Source organism: Eubalaena glacialis, chromosome 1, assembly GCF_028564815.1.
Source record: "Eubalaena glacialis isolate mEubGla1 chromosome 1, mEubGla1.1.hap2.+ XY, whole genome shotgun sequence".
Lineage (NCBI taxonomy): Eukaryota > Metazoa > Chordata > Mammalia > Artiodactyla > Balaenidae > Eubalaena > Eubalaena glacialis.
In genome coordinates this window covers 218,565,743-218,589,800 of record NC_083716.1, presented here as the reverse complement: position 1 = coordinate 218,589,800, position 24,058 = coordinate 218,565,743, and the positions used below count along the sequence as shown (strand labels likewise).

Sequence of the window (24,058 nt, the reverse complement as noted above, 5' to 3'; positions counted from 1 at the left end):
CAATTTTCTTCTGCTGCTGCACCACAGAGAATACTTCAAATTTAGCAGTGATATCTTCCATGAGGTCCAAACAAAGAGAATAAAATCATAATTCTGTCTTTGGAGGGATGAAATAGTCTGTGAGATGGTTTTCCATACGAAGATAATTTCTATCAGAAAGGGGCTGCTGCTCATCTTTCCATAGAAATGGAAAGATCAATCCTAATGGCCAATAAGCCAATTTGACTTTAATTTATTAAGGGAAAGCAAAAAAAAACAACTGCTAAAACCTTAAGTCTCTTAGAGTTTTGGCATTTACCCAAGTGCTTCCAGTGATTCTGAGCACTGCTGGATAAAAAACACATTTTTTTCAGCAAACATTTTCTTCATTTTGCATCCCCTTTTGTCCTTTCTTGTACTGAGTCTTTGCTTGACTAGGGTACCCACCCAACCAAACAAGTACAACCTATCTACTTCTTGGAATTCACTTTATTTTCCCCCTTGCCCCATTTACTGTAAGATAACCTCTAACCAATGACCATCCTGACAGCCATTCCTGCACCAACCAACCTGAAGTTCACTCAGGTTTCACCAACCAGCCTGGCCGCCCAGTGGACGGCACCCAATGTTCAGCTCACTGGATATCGAGTGCGGGTGACCCCTAAGGAGAAGACCGGACCAATGAAAGAAATCAACCTTGCTCCCGATAGCTCATCTGTGGTTGTATCAGGACTCATGGTAAGAAGTGTCCTTTTTCTCATTGGACTAAGGAAGTAGGTCATTTCTTACACAGTTGAAGGTGGTGGAAATATAATATAATAAATCTGTGTTCTTTGCCTCTGCCTTCAAATTAAATTTATCATAATTTTGTATCAAGTAGAATTACTTTGTGTTGACCTAAGCTATCAGGGACAGAATTTGATGAGCAGCATTGGATGTTGCATAGCTCTTTAAGTGTATTCTGTTTATTTTAAAATGTTGTATTGTGTGTGCAGGGGGGGGCAATTTATATATCCATAGGCTGAATGCATAAATCTACTTTAGTTATGCTTTTTCTCAGCCCTGTTACCTTTGCAAGGAATATTCTCCAGTTTTTACCAACCCAGCCTGATCCTACCTTCCTTAAGTCATTTTTAATCCTTCTAGATGTGCATGCAGAAAGTTAGCCAGGAACCTAGGAAATTGTTCTACTTCTTAACATAAGGCCAATTCCAGGAGAAACTACAGAAAGAGGCTTCAGAGATAGACTATTCTCTTTGTCTCTCTATGATCAGAAAAATTCATGATTTGCACCTGTCAGATCATAAAAGAGAAAAACAGGCTAATACCATTTTCCTCATTGTGTATCAGCTTAGCATAAATATGTAAGTTATGGCTTACTTGGGCTTAACCCCAGGTGCATTTTTAAATTCATGTAATTAAATATGTTGTCAGTGTAGGAAGGAAATTAATATAGGAACTTACAGTTCTGCGGGTTTTGCTAGCTTACTTTTTCTTTTCTAACCATTGCATTTTTTCTAATGCTGGAGTGAAAATTCCTGGGCTTCAGAAGATCACATTGCTAAAGCTTACTGCGCCCTTCTTTCTAGGTGGCCACTAAATATGAAGTGAGCATCTACGCTCTTAAGGACACTTTGACAAGCAGACCAGCTCAGGGAGTCGTCACGACTCTGGAGAGTGAGTAATCAAACTTATTAGTGTCAACAAACGTTCTGGATAGACAAAAATTAAAGAATGGCAAATGCCTTTCTAGATCACTAAGTGAACAATGGAATGATTCCCAGTTTGGAAATTGAATTGCTTTCCCGGTTACTACTGTTGCCTTCTGTGCCTCTCCAGAAAGTGGTCTACTGGCGCATACGTGGAATCACTTCATGATGTGATAGTGTTGGTGCAGGGAACTAGGACTAACACCTAGGTTATGTTCTACTGGTTAGAATTTGTTTTCATAGAGTTGAGTTTGAGGAGGACACGTTGGCTTCTGTTGTATCTTAACAGTGCAGTAAGTATTGGACAATACCAGGCCCAGGTTCTAGTTTTCTGCCATATCAATAAGCCACAGTTATTCTTTTTCAGAAATCACATAAAGTGTCAAAGTCTTCTCATCTATGAAATAGGGATGGCGTTGCACCTATTGAGAAAAAATATGACTCTATATAAGAAGGACAAAATACTAGCAATACATTATTATATATATGAATATATATACCTTCCTTATATTATTACACATATTTTATATTATAATAACAATAATTTTAACACTTACTGAGGTATTTGTAGATATATAAAGCCAGCCTTGGGAACCACTGACAGTACTTGTAAAGCTTTTCAGTTCTTAAAAAAAAAGTACACGAGGTGAATATTTTCATTTTTCCTAATTACTGTCTGCTTTTTCTCTCTGGATGCCACAGGAGAAAATCTATACATATTAGTCATGTGTAGAAATTGATGTATTCGTATATAATAAAGAAACATTTTAAAATATCGAAACCTTACCCATATGAGCCAGCCAGGCACTAATCTCTGGCTGTCATCCCGTGCAGATGTCAGCCCTCCAAGAAGGGCCCGTGTGACAGATGCTACTGAGACCACCATCACCATTAGCTGGAGAACCAAGACTGAGACAATCACCGGCTTCCAAGTCGACGCCATCCCAGCCAATGGCCAGACTCCAATTCAGAGAATCATCAAGCCAGATGTCAGAAGCTACACCATCACAGGTCCGGGAGCTCACTCTACTGACCACATTTTTTTTTTTTTTATAAACTTATTTATTTATGGCTGTGTTGGGTCTTCGTTGCAGTGTGAGGCTTCTCATTGCAGTGGCTTCTCTTGTTGCAGAGCTCGGGCTCTAGGCGCGTGGGCTTCAGTAGTTGTGGCACACGGGCTTAGTTGCTCCATGGCATGTGGGGTCTTCTGGGACCAGGGCTCGAACCCCTGTCCCCTGCATTGGCAGGTGGATTCTTAACCACTGGGCCACCAGGGAAGTCCCCTGACCACATTTGATAACTGCCATTCACAACATAAATTAGCTTATTAGTCTTTCTACCACTTACACTGATTAAATTTATTTTCAGTGTTTTATGATAACCCAGCTCTATTTTTTACAACGTATTTTCATCCCATGATCAAAACTTTTTGTCCTATGAACGCCTGGTTTTGTCTAATGTTTGCCAGAGGAATGGCATAAGTCCCATTCATCAGAGATCTTTCATCAATGAACCCTCTCTTATGGGAAAAAAAATTATACATAATGCTTGAAAGCCAAAAGAAACTCAGTGATAGTGTCTAGTTCTTAACATTCACATAGACTATAAAGCAGAATTAAATTTGAAAAAGCAAACGACACTACTTCATAGAGATCAAAGCTGTTGTCAGAGAATGTTCAATATCTGGGTCAATTTAGGTCTTTTTGAGATTGAAAATTCTGATTCCAGTTCCCAACCAGTGACCATCTGATAAAACACAGTCAGTAGGTGCTCACCCCTATCACCAAGATAGTCACTTCTAACAGCATTTTTGGATTTTAAAGTTTATTTTAGCCAATGTCTTTTTGTGCATCTGTGCCTTTCTTTTGAGATGTCTTTCTCATGAGCAGTTAACACCCATACCATGCTCTAATTTATTGTTCAAATGTGAACCACTTCCATGGTCTGTATAAACAGGCAATGATAGGAGGAACCATGAAAATTGCAGATGAGTTTGAAAATTTTCCTAGTAAATGAAGATCAGATAAAAATCATCTCTTCACCAATCCCAGGTTTACAACCCGGCACTGACTACAAGATCCACTTGTACACCTTGAATGACAATGCCCGGAGCTCCCCTGTGGTCATCGACGCCTCTACTGGTAACTACACTTTCTACTGAAGACATGCCACTGACTTATATGTTTGTGTGATCAGTCACGTGAACTTGAGCAACAAAAATGAGGCTGATACTTTTGTATTCCAGATCACAGTGAATCATTTTTACTGTTTACAGAACTCTCAGATTCTCTCAAGTCTGTTTTTAAGGGCTGGGAAAAGAATGTGGGAATAATTTTCTTGGTTATTCATTTCCTTAAAGAGATATAACTTTGTTTTCTTTTAGCCATTGATGCACCATCCAACCTGCATTTCCTGACCACCACACCCAACTCCCTGCTGTTATCATGGCAGCCACCTCGTGCCAGGATTACTGGTTACATCATCAAGTATGAGAAGCCTGGGTCCCCTCCCAGAGAAGTGGTCCCTCGGCCCCGCCCTGGTGTCACAGAAGCTACTATTACCGGTATTGCTGCTTCCATGCTGCCATTTTCCTCTTTACTCTCTAGGACACACAAAGTGCTTAGCAGACTCCAACTGTGTCTTTGGTGCTGTACCATGAGAACAAGAAGCCCCGTTTCTGACAACTTCAAAAAGCATTCTCTATGGAGGAGCTGTCAAGCTTGATACATCTCAGAATTCACAACAAAGCAATAATTTCAATACTGCCATAATGGCATAACTAGAATCTTTTTATCTGCTGTACGTTTGCCAGACAGCTATCAGTTCTTCCTAGAAAAAGATATTTTTCAAAGCAAACTAGCAAATTTTGATACTGTTCTCTCACTCAGCAACCTAAAGAATGATAAGTCTGCAGGATTTGCCAGACTGCCACCTGCGATGGCCCTCATTATCCGGTTTCACAGGATAGGCCTTGAGGCAAAGTGATTCCCAATCATCCATACTGGAGAGAGTGCTTGGGATGGGGAATAAGAGATCATAGGCCTCTGGTATTGTTTTTGTCCAAGAGATTATACGGTAAACTGTGTATACAGGCTATCATCTAGACTTAAAAATCCTATAGAACACACAGCTACCAGAAGGAGACACTGCTTCTTTAGAAACTTTGGAGACAGGAAAATAGAATCAGATATGGAAGGCGTTGAATTGGATACTTCCTACAGGGACCACACAAAGAGTGGTCACTCCTTCCTGCAGAGCACTTTTTTGTAGTCTAACTTTTTCATTGATCCTGCCACTGAGAGCCGTCTGTTTGTTAGGCCTAAGTAGATTCACGTATACAGTCTGCCCTGATCTCTCCCAAGTGTGTATTTCGCTGGCAGTGTACAACGCTGATAGATTTTCTTGAATTCAAATGGGCAGATGAGACCACATGTTAACAGAATACCCAGGAAAAGTAAAGTGCTTATTCAGGTGTCAGACTTGACAGGAAGATAATTAATTTGCTAAGTGGCTATTGTAGACAGAGTATTTGAGTGTGTGCAGAAGCAAAACGAAGTCAGTTTTGCCTTTCAAGAGGCCAATGACCAGCTGGAGAGAGGATGCTTGCTTCCCAGTAGTATCTCCTGGTGAGATCAACTTTCATTTGACTAGCGGAGCCCACAGACATAATGTGATGATCTGTCCTTCCATCAGGTCTGGAGCCAGGAATCGAGTACACAATCCAAGTCATTGCCCTCAAAAACAATCAGAAGAGTGAGCCTCTGATCGGGAGGAAAAAGACAGGTAAAGAGCACCTTCCTCGGTGGTTAACAGGGAGATGGCCAAGACAAGACTAATTACGAATGATTCATTTTGCAGGGAAAAAGTGCTCCAGGTTTCGATGCATTTCTCATGAAACTTTTATTTTCTCTAACAGCATAGCACGTATGCTGTGTGCTCTTTGATAGCAAGAATAAGCTAACCATCTGCAGAGCTGTTTTATTTTTTTCCTAGCCAATCAATATAAAAGCCTTTTATTCATCTTTAAAAAATTCAAACCAGATATTAAGATGTAAAAACCAAGTTGCAATCGTTGCTGTTCTTCTGTACATTCTTTTGAAGTTAAAAATGTTTTTATAAGAAGGGGGGAGGGGAGGGAAAAATCTTTCTCATCTGTCTTTATTTATTATTTGGTTTATAAAACTTCGAACTAAATAATGTCTTACTTTTTTTATCCAATTTCAGTTTCATTTGAAGAACATGCTTTACTTATGCTGATAGGAGAATTTTGAAATAAATTTTATGTGTGTATTTTAATCTATTCTTAGCATTTCAAACCATGAAAAACTACTACACCAAACCTCTGGAATTCTCATACTTCAGACGCTGATATAATTAGTCTGGATTCTAGTCCTCATAACATGATTCTCAAGTGAAAAAGAGAAAAAAGGCTGCATATTTCAGTTCCATTAGGCTTAATTTGAGCAGAGGCAGCTTCTATGGGGCTCAGCGGTTCAAAGCTTTGTGTGTATGATAAATTCATACTAACACTTTTTTCGTTCCAAACTATAAAGAAAACTTTGAGAAAAATCATAAAGATTTCTTTCTGGAAAAAAAGTGTTTTGTGACCTAAGAACTGCTTATTTTCCAGGAGCTTTGATCTGATTGAAAAAATAGTCGTTGTTGCCTGAACTGATAACGGCTCCCGAGGCTACTTCTGGGAGCTTAACGCGCTTTGCTTTTTTTGGCTCTAACCTCTCTTGGCTAGATGAGCTTCCCCAACTGGTAACCCTTCCACACCCCAATCTTCATGGACCAGAGATCCTGGATGTTCCCTCCACAGTTCAAAAGACCCCTTTCATCACCAACCCTGGGTATGACACTGGAAACGGTATTCAGCTTCCTGGCACTTCTGGTCAGCAGCCCAGTCTTGGGCAACAAATGATCTTTGAGGAGCATGGTTTTAGGCGAACCACACCGCCCACAATGGCCAGCCCCGTAAGGCATAGGCCAAGACCGTATCCACCGAATGTAAATGAGGAGATCCAAATTGGTCCTGTCCCCAGGGGAGACGTAGACCATCATCTCTACCCTCACGTTCTGGGACTCAATCCAAATGCTTCTACAGGACAAGAAGCTCTCTCTCAGACAACCATCTCATGGACCCCATTCCAGGAAAGCTCTGAGTATATCATTTCATGTCATCCAGTTGGCATTGATGAAGAACCCTTGCAGGTAATTCATGTTTCTCTTTACTTCTGGGCAGCCTGGGAAAAAAAGTAAGCTAGGCTACTGAAGTGACCAGAGCTCTGATGTCCAGTGGTCATACTTCTAGAACCTCTTAGAAAGGTGGCGTGCTTAAGTCCTGATTTTCTTTTTTAGTCTCAGTACGGCTCTACTTTAGGGGATGTTCCAAAGAGTGTCATTAGCTTTCGTTTAGTAGAGAATAAAATCATTTCTATTATTATCGATCATTTGAGGCTCCATGGTAATATAGACAAAGAAATGATCTTAGAAAAGAGAGAGAGAGATTCTGCCTGAATTTACTTTTGTCCAGGAAGGGCTAAAATGCCATTGTTACGGTTTGTCCTTGAGGAATCCCATTATCTACAATATGTCAAAGGAGAAAGAACTTGGCTGAAGCTGTTCCTATATCAATCAAGTGATTGATTCTCTGACTAAAACTTCTGTGCTTTAATTTGTCTTGCTGATATCAATGTTGACTGTTTTCTTATTTTTAGAAAGTGGCAAACTTTTAAAAACTGACTACACTGTGGAGGATTTATGAGCTTAGAAACATGAGTTTGAGGATTTGCCAAAGGGTTTGAAGGACCCCATGTTGGGGTCAGATGTCACTTGCGTGGGATGAATGTGTATCCCACATAGCGCAGCGTCCACCTTTTATGGGAAGGGGGCATGGCCACAGCTGCCAGTGGGCTTGCCCAGACTGCAGCTACAGCAGGATGAAGAGGAGGCTGTCTCTAGAATTAGTGAGGGTTCCTGGTAACTGTGGAGCACGTAGGGTAGATTTTTGGCAGGAAAATCTGTCACGTAGAAACGATAGCCCCTCACTCAGGCTCCGTTTCTCTCCTTCTCTGATTGGGACCTTTACGCTCTTCATCTTTGTCTCCCTTTGCTTTGTTTACACAGTAAGAGTTACTGAGAAGAGAATAGGGAAAGTCGTATCAATTCCTCACTATAATGCTTTCTCCCCTACTTTGGATGTGCTAATAATTGCAGTTCCGAGTTCCTGGAACGTCTGCTAGTGCCACCTTGACGGGTCTCACCAGAGGGGCCACCTACAACATCATAGTGGAGGCAATAAAAGACCAGACGAGGCACAAGGTTCGGGAGCAAGTAGTTACTGTGGGCAACTCTGGTATGTGAACATCGGGGTTATTTGGGCAAAAGCTCTGGACTACCCCAGAGATGCTTCTTCAAGTGACTGTTCCTTTCTTGCTGTTGTCTTTTGACTTTAGGATATAATTCCATGAAGTAACTGAGCAACTTTAAATTCAGTTATTTTCCCCTCAGAGTATCGTAGTATCTTGTAAAACACATACATAAAAAGAGTCTCAAACAGTGATATGATGATAGACCTGGAAGGGACTTCAAATATTGTTTAGTCCAACACTGTGAGTCCCGGCTAGTGAGTATCTGGGTTGATATAGGACACAAGTCTCCCGATCTCTGTTCCCAGACCCTCTTCATCTTACCAGGTTGCTGTCCTCCTGAGTAAGTTTTAAGTACTGAAAGTGATTACCTGTAAAGGAAATGCCTTATCTGCCGACATCAATGCCTGCTGGGTTTTGGTCCTGATGTAAGATGCTACCAACATAGCCCATTTCTGTCCAAAGAGCTCCCTTATTCCCACGTTATTTCATGATTATATAGGCCTAAAACCACAATGAGGTTAAATGGTCATTGACTCTTTGTAGCACCTGGAAAGTTCCATTAAACCAGTAGTGTATCACCCGGCTTTTCAAACTCCAGCAAGCTGGAGAGTCACCAAGAAACATGAGATAGGGAATAATCAAAATCATGAATCTCAAATTTTTCAACTGGAGGGTTCTCCATTCCCCATCAGCAGAGAGTGCTGAATTCTGTCTGCCAAGTGACAGGCTTTATTCCTAGGGCCAGTTACTTAACCTCAGCCTCCTTCCTCATTCGATAGGTGACTGTGTTCTTTTACATGTATAAAAGCCTGTGAATTACGCAGTTGAGTTTTTTGGGGGGGGGGTGGATTATTTTGTGCTTATTGTGTTATATATCCATGGTAATGCACACTTTTTGCTTCATGTAGTTTTGCTAGTAGAATGCCATGTGAAAGGAGTTTTCAAGAGCACAAAGGTCTTTGTGCTTTTTCCACATCATTTTTTTAAAAGATTCCATCTCCAGAACTTTGGTCAGGTGGAATTTTAACTCCTGGCTATCTTTAGGAGGGTTATTGAAACCCCTCATAGCAGTTTAAGTTCCTTCCATTTTTCTTTCTGACTCCTTGTTCCCAGCAGCAATATTCTGCATTCTAGCCAGGTTCTCCCAGCTTTGAGACATTTCAGACATCTTAGTTTCAACAAAACTCTATTTTCTTCCACTGTGATGCCTTTCAAAATATTAGACACTTCAAATATCTATTGCTTTTGAGCTTTTGATTTTTGCACTGTGAAAAGAAATATACACAGTGGGATTCAAAGTCACAGAAGTTAGTTTACTTAATTTTTAGAGAATAATTTGAAGCATGCTTTGTTTGCATAGATTATTTTAAAATAAGCTTTCCCAAAACATAAAGACCAGATCTTAGGCAACATGAAGAGATTCCATTACTTAATTTCTAAGCCATCGATATCCCATTGCTTTCTCTTATTTGGAACAGTTGGTTTTATTGATAGAGTAAAGCAGTCTGACCATTATGAAAAGACTATACAAAATCTAGGCTTTTTGCACTATTATACAAAAAAATGCAATAGAATAAATGCAATCACATTTTAATGGTATATAAAACTGTGACAATTTTTGCATTAAAAGCAAAAGATGCCCTCTAATAATTATTCTTTATTTGGTGAGCACTTTCTAAGTGTTGGTAATAGGCCAGTGCTTTGAATTCATGATCTCATGTAATCTTCACAAGATCCTGAGTAGGTGGAGATATTTTTATTTTTATCCCCACGTTACAGAGGAGGGAAATAAGGCAGAGAAATGTTAAATAACTAGCTTAGTGTCACTCAGGTACTGATGGAGAGGAATTTCCAGCCTTCGCATCCCACTGAAGTTCTTAATTGCCTCATGATCTGTTCCATGTTATATAGACTAGATTTACTAGAAATGATTTTTTTTTTTAGAACTGAGGGCAAAAGTGAAAGATGGGCTCCTTTTAAGAGGCTTGTGGCAAGTGTTCACTAGCAAAATCTAAGCATTGTTTATTAGAGCAGTTGATGCACTGATAGAACAGATGAGTGCTTTTTACTGCTACCGGGATTTTTGTTTTCGAGTAAGTCGTTATATACAATAATTCAGTTCTCTTATGGTCCAAAACCATAATAAGATGTCTTTTTTTTTTTTTTGCCTTTTCCTCCTTTTCTTCATGTAGTTGACCAAGGCCTAAACCAACCCACGGATGACTCCTGCTTCGACCCCTACACGGTTTCCCATTATGCCATTGGAGAGGAGTGGGAGCGATTGTCTGAATCTGGCTTTAAGCTCTCATGCCAGTGCTTAGGCTTTGGCAGTGGTCATTTCAGATGTGATTCATCTAGTGAGTAGCTTGCTTTGTCCATCTCTTGCATTCGCATGCATTCGCACAAAGTGACAAAGAAGGAAGCATGTTTGGCAGATGCAACCTCTTCCAAACATGAAGCAAACGAGGAGAGACTGCTTGACTCAAAGTAACATTTTGCATCATATAAAAATGATGGGAAATTTTACTTGTTGAATATTGCTTCATCTCAAAGGTTGTATTTCAATATGACTATTAATTAAAAATAAATTTGCGATGGTAATATGATTTTTAAAAATTTTTTGTTAAATGAATAAAGTCAAACTCTTTGGAGCCAGGTCTAATGAAGGGTATCACAGACACAACGGAACCTCAAGTCTCTTTTAATCTGTAATGTTGAGTGAGCTCAGAGGTGAACATTTATACTTACAAATATTCTATCTCTTTCGACACAAACCAAATATACACATATCATAGTATATATACACACTCACACACACACACACACACACTTTCATATCTCACATACACACTCATACCATACATACACATACACACATTGGGTAGCTTGAATCTTGCCAAGTAATGTGGAGAGTACAGATAATCCATTTGTAGACAATTAAGAATCAACTTCAATTGAAAACTATTTGATTTTCAAATTATAAAAGGATTTTATTATTTAAAATTATTTTTTAGTTAAAATAATCCTAGGAATTACTTATCATGCTTTGAGGTTTAGTATTAGAATTTATAAATCCTTCATTTCTGCTTTGTTTTTAGGGGATGTGATTATTATTGAAAATTGGTTCATTTTCATAGGTGTTAATCATTATGCCTTATAACAAGCCTCCTATAGACATATCCAGGAATTGTACTGGGTGAAATATGACATAATGATTTTTTAAAGATCTTAAGAGTATTTTACTTAACTTGTATACATGAACTGGTTTAATTCAGACTGAAATATAAAAACAGCTAATTTTTTCAATGCAGACTACTGTGCTTGACCATCTGAAAATAGAAAGAACCCAAGTGTCATATGCTGTTTAGGAGTTGGAAGTTTTAACATTTGGCATCAATTAGGTGGTTTTTAATTTCTGAAACTGAGCTATTTTTAAGTCTGTATATTTATTACCTATGTAAGTATTAGACGCAACTGTGGGAGCAGAGCTGTAAGTTGATTTATGTGATTCTTTGGCTCAACTTACATATTCTTCACTTAGATGTCATAATTATTGACTAACTTTTTTAAAGTTTTAGGAATGACTGACGTTGATAAAATAGAAGTTGTGTATATTATATGAACTTCCAAAGTTTGTTTTGTTTTAGTATAAACTTTGAAGATTCAAAAGTCATCTTTTATGTATGGTAGTTAAAGATATATAACTGAATTTTAGATGTTCCTTAGAACCAGTCTTATTTGTAGGATGATAACCATTGATTTATTGTTTTGTTTGTTTTTGTTTTGATACGTAGGTTTATTCTTTCACTTTTCCCATTTACAAGAAACAGGTTGTAGTGTGTAGAAACCAGCTGATCTTTGCGGTTTGGTTAATTGAACTTTGTATCCAGAATCTCTGCAAATCCAAAAGTGACTTTTCATCTATTATCTATTTTTAGCCTTCCCAATTTTAAACCTTAATAGGGAGAATTCAAATGAAGGTCATTGACTATTCTTGTGAAATGATTATGATGGAATGGACTGGATCTTAAAATATCTGAGAAAATGTTAAGTGGTAAAGATAATATTTTTAAATCCAACCAAAAAAGTGGTTTGTCAGAGAGATCATGACCTTCATCTTTCCTTGCCACTCCTTCCAGATACCTGGCTTTGAAAATCTGGTGACATGTCCCAGTAGGCTCACCGTCTTGAGAGTCAGAACACGCCAATAACCCCTTGCCTCTGATCTTCCCCACCCCCCAGAATGGTGCCATGATAATGGTGTGAACTACAAGATTGGAGAGAAGTGGGATCGTCAGGGAGAAAATGGCCAGATGATGAGCTGCACGTGTCTTGGAAATGGAAAAGGAGAATTCAAGTGCGATCCCCGTACGTTGCCACAAACCATTCTTAGTGCCTTCTTGAGCACTCCCACCTTCATTACTGAGCTGTAACTCTCATCCCCAGAAATGATTGGAGACTTTAGGTCTTCTTCAGGAGTGAACGGTGGGTTTGTTAATCTTTTGATTTGGGACAGCAGAGACAAGCTTCAAAAATGAGCCATAATTTAATGTTGTTATAAGGCACTTTAGCGCTTTTCCGACCTGAGTATTTTGACCATAATCTGCAGTGAAATGTAACAAGAAAGCCTTATGGGTCTTTAGATTCAACTTTTAAAATATGATCTCTATCTTTACATTGAACCTTTTCCAGTTTATTAGATCTAGTCTTTGGAAATGCTGCCCTAAGATCCATACAGCAGTACCTCTCTTACGGATGATTCCCATTAACATGTGGGACGTGGGCTGTGATGATATAAATTTAGGAGAGAAACAAACCCACCCCCATAGAGGGGTCAAGTCTGTATTATTGTTCTCAGTCTTACATGCGCTTATGATTTGTGTGTCCACATAGATGAGGCAACGTGTTACGACGATGGGAAGACGTACCACGTGGGAGAACAGTGGCAGAAAGAATATCTTGGCGCCATTTGCTCCTGCACGTGCTTTGGAGGCCAGCGGGTAAGACCAGATAGGCCAGGCTCTGTGCAGTTTAGACAAGGGGGGGGAGGTTCCTGTACGGACGATTAAGAGTTATGCTTCCTGTGTGTGTGCTGTGCACACAAGTGTGGCAGTGCCCCTTATGAAATGGGGAAATACTTCATCTCCTGTTGGAACATAAGGCTACTGAATACCCCTTTCCAGTTCTCCCCCTTTGTGGCAGCCTTAGCCCCCTCCCCCATACCTACTATTCTCAGACTGCCTCCGTTCTTCAGCAACTGAAGTGTTAAACGCTGGGTAGCACTGGGCTTCTTGCTCCATTCTGTTGGGCAGGTGCCCCTGTGATACAGCTGTTAAATATTTTGAATACCCAGATCTAAGAAAATACCACTTCTTTGTACCCTCTCTCAATCCCCAAATAGATTCCTGCCATAGGTCTAGTGCTATGCTCAGGAATATGGGACACACAGAGGGAGTGAGAAATTGTCCTGGCTCTTAATGATATAGTTGGAGACATTAAATTAGCATACATTGAAAGTCCAGCTAATTAAGTCAGGTTCTGAGTGGGTCTGACAAACCCAGTTCCCACGTAGGCTGATGTCAGCAGGAAAGGTTTGGTAGAAAAGAGAAGCATGAACTGGCTGGGTTTTGGGGTATTTTTTAAAATTAATTATTTATTTATTTTTGGCTGCGTTGGGTCTTCGTTGCTGCGCGCGAGCTTTCTCTAGTTGTGGCGAGCGGGGGCTACTGTTCATTGCGGTGCGCGGCTTCTCACTGCAGTGGCTTCTCTTATTGCAGAGCACGGGCTCTAGGTGCACGAGCTTCAGTAGTCGTGGCACTTGGGCTCAGTAGTTGTGGTTTGTGGGCTCTAGAGCACAGGCTCAGTAGTTGTGGCACAGGGGCTTAGTTGCTCCGTGGCATGTGGGACTTCCCAGACCAGGGCTCGAACCCATGTCCCCTGCATTGGCAGGCGGATTCTTAACCACTGCGCCACCAGCGTAGTCCCCTGGCTGGGGTTTAGGATGGTTACAATTTGGTTGGGGGATGGGGGAAGCAGAGTGAGCACGGCCCCCTGGAATGGGAAGGAGCTGGCACATGTGGGCTCCAGTGAAACAACCCTCTGCCTGCTGTCTAGTGGTAAGACATTAAATGGGAAGAAGTGGGGGCCACTTATGGAGGGCCTCGGAAGTCCATTATTTATGCCAGTACTTCTCAACCATTTCTAATCTGTGTCCTACTTCAATATAACAGAAAAGTGCTGTGCTTTCCTCTAATCTTTGAAATTACAAAATAAAATGCCTTATATAACTCAAATAAAAGCAATGAAACATAATATTCCTTTGTTTTCAATGGAAACATACCCTCCCCAACAGCTTTTCAAATTCTGGTCCATGAAGAGCATGCTCCCTACTCCCGGGTAAGGCTCACTGGTTGATGCCTTTGGCATTAGCCAGTTGCAGGTGCCCAAGAGAAAGGGAACATGGTGGAAGACGGTTTTTAGGAAGATTAAACTGGCAGCAGAGAAGGGTCTTCAAGGGTCTGGCTGAGGGCAGACCCTGGAAGCTACTCTGATCTTATTCCACCACTCGTGGTTGGGTAGGGAAAGAGTCTCTCTCTCTGTTTCTCTTTAACACATATAAAGACCGTGATCACAGAACTCAGTCATCTCTGGTCATGTGCTCAGTGCAGAAAAGTGTGATGGAAAGTGAATTTGTTGAGAGGTCTGTTTTGGTCTCACTTCAGCCTCTCTGCCTTATGATTTACGTACATGGAACCTTTCACATGTGACACCTGTTCTGTTCCAAAGCGAAGTGCAAAATGAAACACTTTAGACAGGAGTGGGAACTGTTACGTGTTTATATGAAAGCAAGATTCACTGATTCTGTAAGTAGGTATTTACCCGTACTGTCTTAGGTATTATGGGGAATATGCTTTTAAATGGACAAGTATGTCTGAAATATTTCACTGACAATATAAGGAAGAAAGTGATTGTATTATTTAGGGTTCTTCTGGTTGTAAGAGAAAAGCCCAACTCTGGTTAATTTAGGCAAAAGAAGGCTCACATGACTGGAAAGTCCCAGGATCTCTCAGTAGAAAGAACATGACCGGGAGTCATCCAGCTGGGTGGCAGTCCCACTCCACTCACAGGTCACTGTGTGAGTTCCCCACCCCCCAGTCAGTCATTCCTCTGGGTCTCCTTTCCCTTACCTGTAAAATGAGGGTGTCTGTCCATGTGATCTCACGTTCCTTTTAAAAGCTCTAGGATTCCAGGAAAACCTCCTCCATCATGTAGTGTGGAAAGCTTATTAAGGAAGTCAGGACTGGAATCAGCCTTAGCAGATGGGTGGGGTTTGTAAGACATTTCAGGAAAAAGGAAAAGCACAAATAGAGGCAGCTATAAAATATGAGTAATCAGCCAACATGTATTCTGCAAGTTATAAATGCATGAAATCATCCTCAAAGCTTCCTTTGTGACTAACTGCGTATATTTTGCCAACTCGTAAGAGCTGAAGTTCTTCGACACAAGCCCTAAGTTGCGACGTTCTTGTGTTGTCATAAACCCCATCCGACTTCATGCCTCTGCTCTCTCAGGGCTGGCGCTGTGACAACTGCCGCAGACCAGGGGCTGAACCCGGTCACGAAGGCTCAACTGGCCACTCCTACAACCAGTATTCACAGAGATACCATCAGAGAACAAACACTGTAAGTGCATTTGCACCCTGCGTGTTTCTCCCCTAAATGCAATTAGGCACATAGTAAGGAGTCTCTTTCTGTAGGTACCTTTCTTCTGAATGAACCAATTTAAAAAAACTCTTTTAAAAGACTTAAGAGTAGAAAGAATATTGTATCCTGTAACGTAATTTGGGTTCTCTTGAGCATCTCCCATTGCCCAGTATATAGCTAAGCTCTTAAAGCAAGACATACTTTCCTATGCATAAGTAATTGTCAGAGAAGCCACCCTCCCCTTTTTTCTTCTGTAGCCTTTACAGCATTGCTGTTAATTTTTCTTCTTCTTTTTTAACAGAATGTCAACTGCCCAATTGAGTGCTTCATGCCTTTAGATGTACAGGCTGACAGAGAAGATTCCCGAGAGTAATATTTCCAACCCAGAGAAACAAGCACGGATCTCTGTCAAGGTCCATCCAAACTGGAGTGATGTTAGCAGATCCCAGCTTAGTTTGTTTCTTTCTTAAGCCCTCTGCTCTGGAGTAACTTCTCCAGCTTCAGCTCAATTCACAGCTTCTCCAAGCATCACCCTGGGAGTGTTTTTAGACTTTTCTTGTAAATGGGGCAGTATGTTGCCTGTTCTCCAAAGTATTCAATACTGCTCAGTATTTTAAATGAAATGATTCTAACTTGTGATTTGGATTGGGATCAATAGGGAAGCACATGCACCAACCAAGATACAAAATGTCTTGAAATGATATTACCAAAATTTTCAATAGGAAAGTTACCCAAACACTTCTGCTTCCACTTAACTATCTGGCCCACAATATTGTAGGAACGGCATGTCCTTGTTACTGTGATATTTGAAATATCCACAGTACTCACTATTTCCAAGTGATTCTAGTAATTGCCTAGAAATCTTTCTCTTACCTGTTATTTATCAATTTTTCCCTGTATTTTTATATGGAAAAAATTGTATTGAAGACACTTAGTATGCAGTTAATAAGAGGAATTTGGTCTAATTATGGTTGGTGATTATTTTTTATACTGTACATGCCAAAGCTTTACTACTGTGGAAAGACAACTGTTTAATAAAAGATTTACATTCCACAACTTGAACATCATGGCTTCTTTTTTACATACAGAAATTTGGGGGGAAATAAGAATCTTCCTGAATGTTTTTTTCTTTGCTATTCAGCAAACATTTGAAAACCCATGATGGGCACGGCTCTCTAAATTTTGGTGATTTATGTACAAGCTTTTCTAAGTCTGTCACTCCCCAAACCCAGATTCAGTCTTGTCATTTTCTCTCTTCAGTAATGGAGATAACTTTATATTTTCCACTTTACCAGATTTAGGTGGATTCAAATACTTAACTTGCTAGCTAGCTCTTCAGAAGTATAATCGAAACAACCTTTTCATTGTTCTTTTCTAACCATTATAATTCTTTCCTCCCTCCCACTTCCTTTCCGTCCTTCATTAAATAAACATCTATTCAAAGAGATTACCTGCAAGGAAAATAAAAAGATGACTGAGATGTTAAAACTACTTAAATCAGGAATTCTCTGGTGGTCCAGTGGTTAGGACTCCTTGCTTCCACTTCAGGGGGAGCGGGTTTGATCCCTGGTCGGGGAACTAAGATCCTGCATACCGCACAGTAAAGCCAAACCAAACCAAACCAAACCAAACAAAAAACCACCAAAAAACTACTTAAATCGCATGGCATAGAGGGGTTCTGTCTTAAGGAAACGCTGTGGTATAATAACGTCAATCCAACTTGTTTAAATGCCAGCTGACCCTGGACTGCCCCAGATGCACAAAGTGTGTGTAGTCCTGGTCTACAAAGGCCTTTTTTTTTCAATTTAACTTCGGGGAACCAACAAATCTAAAACTTTGGGATTAAATCTGGCATCCAAAATAGTAAAATAGCGGCACTGGAAATAGTCAATTATTAATTAGTAAAAGATTAGTAATTCATAATATACAAGACATGGAAAACACTTTTTTATACACCACTGTAACAAAATATTTCAATAAATACCTGGCAATAAATATTAAGACTAAATACAGAAAGAGATTTCCTCAGGGTTCATTTGTTTTTTTAAAAAAAAAACAAAAAACAAAACTCATGTTGGAATGGATTTAGTTTATAAAATTCCTTGCCATTTAGCATCTCATTAGGGAGAGGTTATTTTTTTTTTTAACATCTTTATTGGAGTATAATTGCTCTACAATGGTGTATTAGTTTCTGCTGTAAAACAAAGTGAATCGGCCATACATATACATATATCCCCATATCCCCTTGCTCTTGCGTCTCCCTCCCACCCTCCCTATCCCACCCCGGGAGAGGTTCCACAGTCTAATTTTACAGGACTCCAGCTCAAATGAGTTTTCCTTAGCAGGACACAGACTCACACCCCGGACTTCTGTTAACATCACTAAACTTTCAGCTTTGTCAAGCCAGTAGTTACCAAGAGAGCTGCTCTGTACATGTGAAAAAAAGGAAAAAATCACAGGAAGAACAGATCATGATGATATTAAATGACTGTTCCACATACGTGGGTCATCATTGTTCATGGAGAGAGAATACGACCCAATACAAATTCACACACGGTGTAAGGGGAAGCCCCACTGTAGACACACACCAAAGAGAAAGCAGGCTCCTGCCTCCATCTTTAATGTGAAGAGGAAGCCCAGGTACTGCACTTGTGGAAGTCTGCACCTCAGCTCCATCCTACTGAAAGGTCTTTACATTTAAAAACATAATGAAAGAACACCTTTGGGTTGAGACTGACTTTGCTTCAAACCACTTATCTAGAGACAAACTTAAAACTATTGTCCCCAACATGAGTTTAAGTAAATCCAGTTGGACTATATTAATTAAATGGATAGCGAGCCCATCAAAACCTTGCACACTGAAATGTAAAATCTGCAAGTTCCACATTTAAGATTTTAAAAAGTACCACTTTTTCCAGAATGTCTGCTAGATTCTCAAAAGCAATATATTAAACTTACAAATGAAACTCAATAGTGAGTCAGTAACTACATTTAGATAATCAGAACAAATTAAATTTCAATGGTCTTTTATGTTTTGGCATACAAGGCAAAACGGTAAAACTTTCTTTTTTACTATTTCTCAGCAAAATCATTTAAACACAAGGATTTCCAAAGATCTTTTACAGTTTTTACTGACTCATGTTACTGTTGTTCCTGAGAATTGTCTTAAGCAGGCCAGACTGAAAAGGCATAATTAAAAGACCAATCTGGATTCAGGCAAGAAACTGGCAATTCAAGCAAAGTCAGATAAAAGTAGTAAATATATGAGTTTAAAAAGAAAAATCATAATTTTGAAGCTATACCTTGTTTTGCTGGACATGATTTGTAATAAAATTTATTGTTGAGTATTTTTGTTGTTTTCAGCTCTAATGACCAGAGTGAATTATGCAAGTCAGTCAGTATAACATCACTATAAGCCTGTAAGGCACACATTCTGCGGAGGTGAATAAAGAAATGCTCAGGTGGAAATTACAAGTATAGGAAATGACTTTTCCATTTAATTATATTTCCATTGAAAATTCTATTCCATTTCTAGTTGTATGAAACTCATTAAAGTGATTAAGAAACACACATCAGCACATTTAAGTGCTGAAATTGCTTCCTATTCAGTAAGTTCCCATTACTGCGACAGGGAAAGTGGCAGGCTCCAATTAAAAAATCCCATTTTCAGGAGATACATTTCAACCACTAAAAAAAAGATCACTCTTGGGACTTCTCATGTTTGGGGACATCTAAAGATTACCACAAAGGCTGATAAAGCAGACGCAGCACAAAGCAGGGCAGCACCTTGCCCTGCCCTGGATTTTTCAGACTAAGAAAGTTATTTTTAAAGAGTATATATGGCAGTCATATTTGAGATGCAAGTTATTATCATTGCCACATCATCCCATTTCATATTCTCATTAAAATAAAAGAGATTCAATTTGAATTGCAAACAAAAATCTATATAAATTACAACGGAAGAGAAGAAAATACTGTAAGTAATAAAAGAGCAAGAGAAATGATGCTTCAGCTGAAAGCCCCAAACGGGAAATTCCTTTTTTAACATTCCTCAGTAGAGTTAGGTATGAGATATTAAAGCATGTTTTACATTTCCTTGAATTCCTCTTTAGAGACGTAAAAGTTCTAACAATCTGAGGAGCCAAATTTATCCTATTAATGGCTCTTGTGTGGAGCCTCCAAAGGCTTGAAGTTATTAGCTTTGCTTGGAGGTGGCCAGCAAGGGGTGATTGCCAGCACCCAGTGCTGGCTAGGGCTGGAATCACCCATCCTGCAGGCAGCCCATCCCAGCAGACTGCCCTTATGGAAAATACACTGCAGGCCAAGGATGCTCCCAGGGAGCTCTTCGCATCACGGTACCTCAGAAACCACCATTTCGTTCCAGAAGGAAACACTGCCTCTGCCAGGAGATTGCCGCTCAGGACTGTACAGTGAAACCTGCTGATCCGTAAAATTCAGCATTACTTGTAAGATGCCGAGCCAAGCGCCGAACATGCCACTTTGGTGGAGAAACTGGAACCCTTTCATACACTGCTAGTGGAAAAGTAAAATAGTGCAGCTGCTGTGGAAAACAGTTTGGTGGTTCCTCAAAAAGCTAACCATTGAGTTACCATATGACCCAGCAATTCCACTCCTAGGTATATACCCAAGAGAACTGAAAACATATGTTCACATAAAAACTTGTACACAAATGTTCACAGCACCATTTTTCGTTAACAGCCAAAAAGTGGAAACAACCCAAATGTCCATCAACTGAGGAATGAATAAAAAACATGTGGTCTGTCCATACAATGGAATATTATTTGATCATAAAAAGAAATGAAGTATTCATACATGCTACACCATGAACCTTGAAAACACACTAAGTGAAAGAAGTCAGGCACAAAAGGTCATGTAATGTATGGTTCCATTTATACACAATGTCCAGAATAGGCAAACTAATAGAGACAGAAAGTAGATTAATGGTTACCAGAGGGAGAGAAGAATAGAGAATAACTGCTAATCAGAATGTGGCTTCTTTTTGGGGTGATGGAAATGTTCTGGAACTAAACAGTGGTGACGGCTCTACAACTTTGTGAATATACTAAAAAATCACTGACTTGCATTTTATATGTGTATTTTATTTCAACTGAAAAAAATGGCACTTTAGTTACAGAAAACCTCAATATCCTTTTGCTTACTGGTAATGTTACCAAGGCTGTTGCCCCAGAATCACACCCCTGCCCCTCCCTCGAATGGAAACCAGTTACTCTAATCTAAGTTTCAGGAGGAAACTGCAAAGAGAAAAAAACAAGAACTGGTTAGAATCAACTAGACCCAAGATGGCGGAAGATCTGACTTCCAGTACACTTTGAGCCTCATTCTATGCTCGTTGTAATACATTAGCATGCTAACTGACACACCCACCAGCACCACAGCAACTGTGAAAGCCCATACAAAGACTGAAAAGGAGTGTCGCATCAGTCTCCAGGTCCAAACCACACCCCTGTTCTCGGATAACTCGTGGATATTCCTTCCCCTCTTTCCAATTCCCTCCCTTTTACCTTGACCCTCCTATATATTTGGTGTCTCTGCTCTAATTGGGTTAGGAAGTTGATTTGTGAACTAGGTTCCTGCTTCTCCATTCTTTGACCATTAAATAAAGTTTGTGCTGTTCCAGTCTCAGCATCGGTTTTGCTATTGGCAAAAATGGAAAAAATAGGAAAAAGAACCTCCCTGGCCGAGACAAGGGGTCCCGGCCCAGGCTAGGACCCTGGTACGGGTCTAGTCGACCAATTCGGTAGCAGTAAGAAGCGGTTTGGGAAAACAGAGTAGATGAAAGATTGAAGAGAAACTTCCCTGGTGGTCCAGTGGGTAAGACCGTGAGCTCTCGATGCAGGGGGCCTGGGGGCCTGGGTTTGATCCCTCATCGGGGAACAAGATCCCGCATGCATGCCTCAACTAAGACCCGGCACAGCCCAAATAATAAAAAAAAAAAAAAAAAAAAAAGATCGAAGGAACTCAAACTTTCTGGCTACCTATTCAAAAACTGAGGCAAAATCCAACTTCCACACATTAGTATCATCTTCCACTACCTTCCATGCCCCATATACACAAAAGCATTATGAAAATAAAATAACTAGCTTTTTTTTTTTATGAGCAGTATTTATCATGTCTGAGGTGGTATTAAATATTTTGTTTCATTTACTCCTCAGAGCAACCTGAAGAGGTAGGTACTGCAACATCGGTTTATAAGTAGAAAGTGAGGAAAGGCTAAGTGAATCACCTACCATCACACAGTTTGTTAGTAGCAGAGCTGGAGCTTCAATCTGACAAACTGGCCCTGGGTTGTGTGCTTTTAACCAGGAGCTATTCAGCCTCCTTGGGAGCAAATGCATCTCCATTTTATAGATGAGAAAACAAATTCCAAGAGGTTAAGGCATGTGCCCAAGATCACCAAACTGGTGAGTGGCAAAACAAGGGAGAGATGATCATAAACGGCCCAAACGTGGTTTCCTAGAAGGAAAGAGGGGGCCATAATCAAGAACAGGTATGGGGGGACATGGCAGGGTAGCTGCTGGCAAAATCCTTTTTCTTTACCTGGTTGGTGGTGATATACGTTTATTTAAAAATGATTCTTGGGAATTCCCTGGTTGTCCAGTGGTTAGGACTCGGTGCTTTCACTATCGAGAGCTGGGTTCAGTCCCTGGTCAGGGAACTAATATCTGGCAAGCCGTGTGGCACGGACAAAAAATAAAAGATTCTTCAAGCTGTAGATGCTTTAAGCACTTTCCGTAGGCATGGTTTTTTACAATTTATTTTTTAAAGTAAATTTGTGCCTGTCACAGTGTTTAGCAAAAGTGAGCTTTAAGAGTGTCCAAGAATGGAAGGCACTGGGAGCTTAAAGACCTGCAGGGACTTGTGCTCTCAGGAAGGGACACGGGACTGGGTTTCAGAAAGAAGGTGCCTCTGGAGGCAACAGGATGGGTTCAGGGTGCCCTTGGTGGACTATTTACAAATGACTGAGGGCTCATGCTTTTCTTCCTGGGCTCCAGATGCTCCCCCAATTCAACTCACTCTTTACTGATCCAGATGTTTTGTTATGGGTTTTCTGCTCAGTCTAGAGTAAGCCATTTCTCCAAGGAGTCTTGGATCCTTTTATTAGATAATGGTATTAGAAACCAAGATCTTAGCATTAGGTATGCTCATTGCCACTGGGGTGTCACACTTCTTGGCCCTTTCAGTTGCTAGATGTAGTCATGCATTTTAAAGTGTAAGAATATTCATTTAAAAAATTATTTTTTAAGTTACTTTTAGATTAACTGATTGAAATATTTACAGATGAAATATCTATAGACTTTGCTTCAAAATAATCTGTGTTGAGGCATGAGAAATGGAGAAACATAAAACTAAAGTAGTCATAAGGTATTACAGTTGGATGATAGATACATAGAATTTTACTTTTTTTGTGTTTATACCAAAATATCCATAATAAAGACCTTTTAAAAATTGAGAAAACTACTTATAACTACATATTTACAATTTTGAAAACTTAGAAAAAATGGTCAAATTCCTAGGGGGAAAAATATACCTTGCTAGAACTGACTTAGAAATAAAAAAATTATTTAAGAAACTAAAGCAATTATTAGAAAACATCCTATGATATTTATTGGTGTTTTTTTATTCTCTTAATGGCAGAGTAGATTATATTGGACTAATACCCCTGCAGATAATTATGAACACTTGACAAAAATATTAAAAAATCTATTTAAAGCCCCTGGAAGGCAACCAAAAGCTGGTGGAAACCAGAGGGATCAACCTTCAAAGGGGATCAACATCAATTCTCCACAAACTGACCTACAGATTCAATGCAATTCCAATTAAAATCTCAAGAGGCTTTTTTTGTAAAAATGGACTAGTTGATTCTAAAATTTACATGGAAATGCCAAGGACCTGGAATAGCCAAGAAATCTTTAAAAAGACTATTATGAAGGACTCACACTACCCAATTTCAAAATTTACTATTAAGCTACAATAATCAAGACAGTGTGGTGTTGGTATTAGGACAAACATAACAGTAGAACAGAAAAGAGTCCAGAAATGACACACAAATATGGTTGAGGCAACAAGGCAATTCAACAGGAAGAGTTGTCTCAACAAACGATGCTAGAACAACTGGATAAATGTATGGAAAGAAATGAAACTTGACCCATGCATCATTTTAACACTGGAATAGATAACAAGACCTAACTATAAGAGTGAAAACTATAATTGCCTAAAGGAAAACATAAGAGAAAAATCTTCACAATCTTTG

At 39.7% G+C, this 24,058-nt stretch overlaps 1 protein-coding gene across 8 annotated transcripts in view; it reads left to right on the top strand.

Annotated features, from left to right (window-relative positions):
- The window catches only part of FN1 (fibronectin 1), a 68,479-nt gene extending 51,652 nt beyond the window's left edge, over window positions 1-16,827 (top strand). For 4 of the 8 annotated variants that reach the window (XM_061187186.1, XM_061187178.1, XM_061187171.1 and 1 more), the window contains 13 exons: window positions 530-717; window positions 1,569-1,656; window positions 2,523-2,699; window positions 3,740-3,829; window positions 4,072-4,251; window positions 5,382-5,471; window positions 6,796-6,902; window positions 7,908-8,046; window positions 10,255-10,419; window positions 12,305-12,430; window positions 12,956-13,062; window positions 15,634-15,744; window positions 16,067-16,827. In XM_061187186.1, coding sequence (XP_061043169.1) covers window positions 530-717; window positions 1,569-1,656; window positions 2,523-2,699; window positions 3,740-3,829; window positions 4,072-4,251; window positions 5,382-5,471; window positions 6,796-6,902; window positions 7,908-8,046; window positions 10,255-10,419; window positions 12,305-12,430; window positions 12,956-13,062; window positions 15,634-15,744; window positions 16,067-16,138 — 1,640 coding nt within the window. In that variant the 3' untranslated portion in view covers window positions 16,139-16,827. Of the gene's footprint in view, window positions 1-529; window positions 718-1,568; window positions 1,657-2,522; window positions 2,700-3,739; window positions 3,830-4,071; window positions 4,252-5,381; window positions 5,472-6,435; window positions 6,903-7,907; window positions 8,047-10,254; window positions 10,420-12,304; window positions 12,431-12,955; window positions 13,063-15,633; window positions 15,745-16,066 lie in introns of all 8 variants that reach the window. The other 4 variants (XM_061187161.1, XM_061187146.1, XM_061187139.1 and 1 more) reach the window with 1 other exon arrangement.
- The last annotated feature ends 7,231 nt before the right edge of the window (window positions 16,828-24,058 follow it).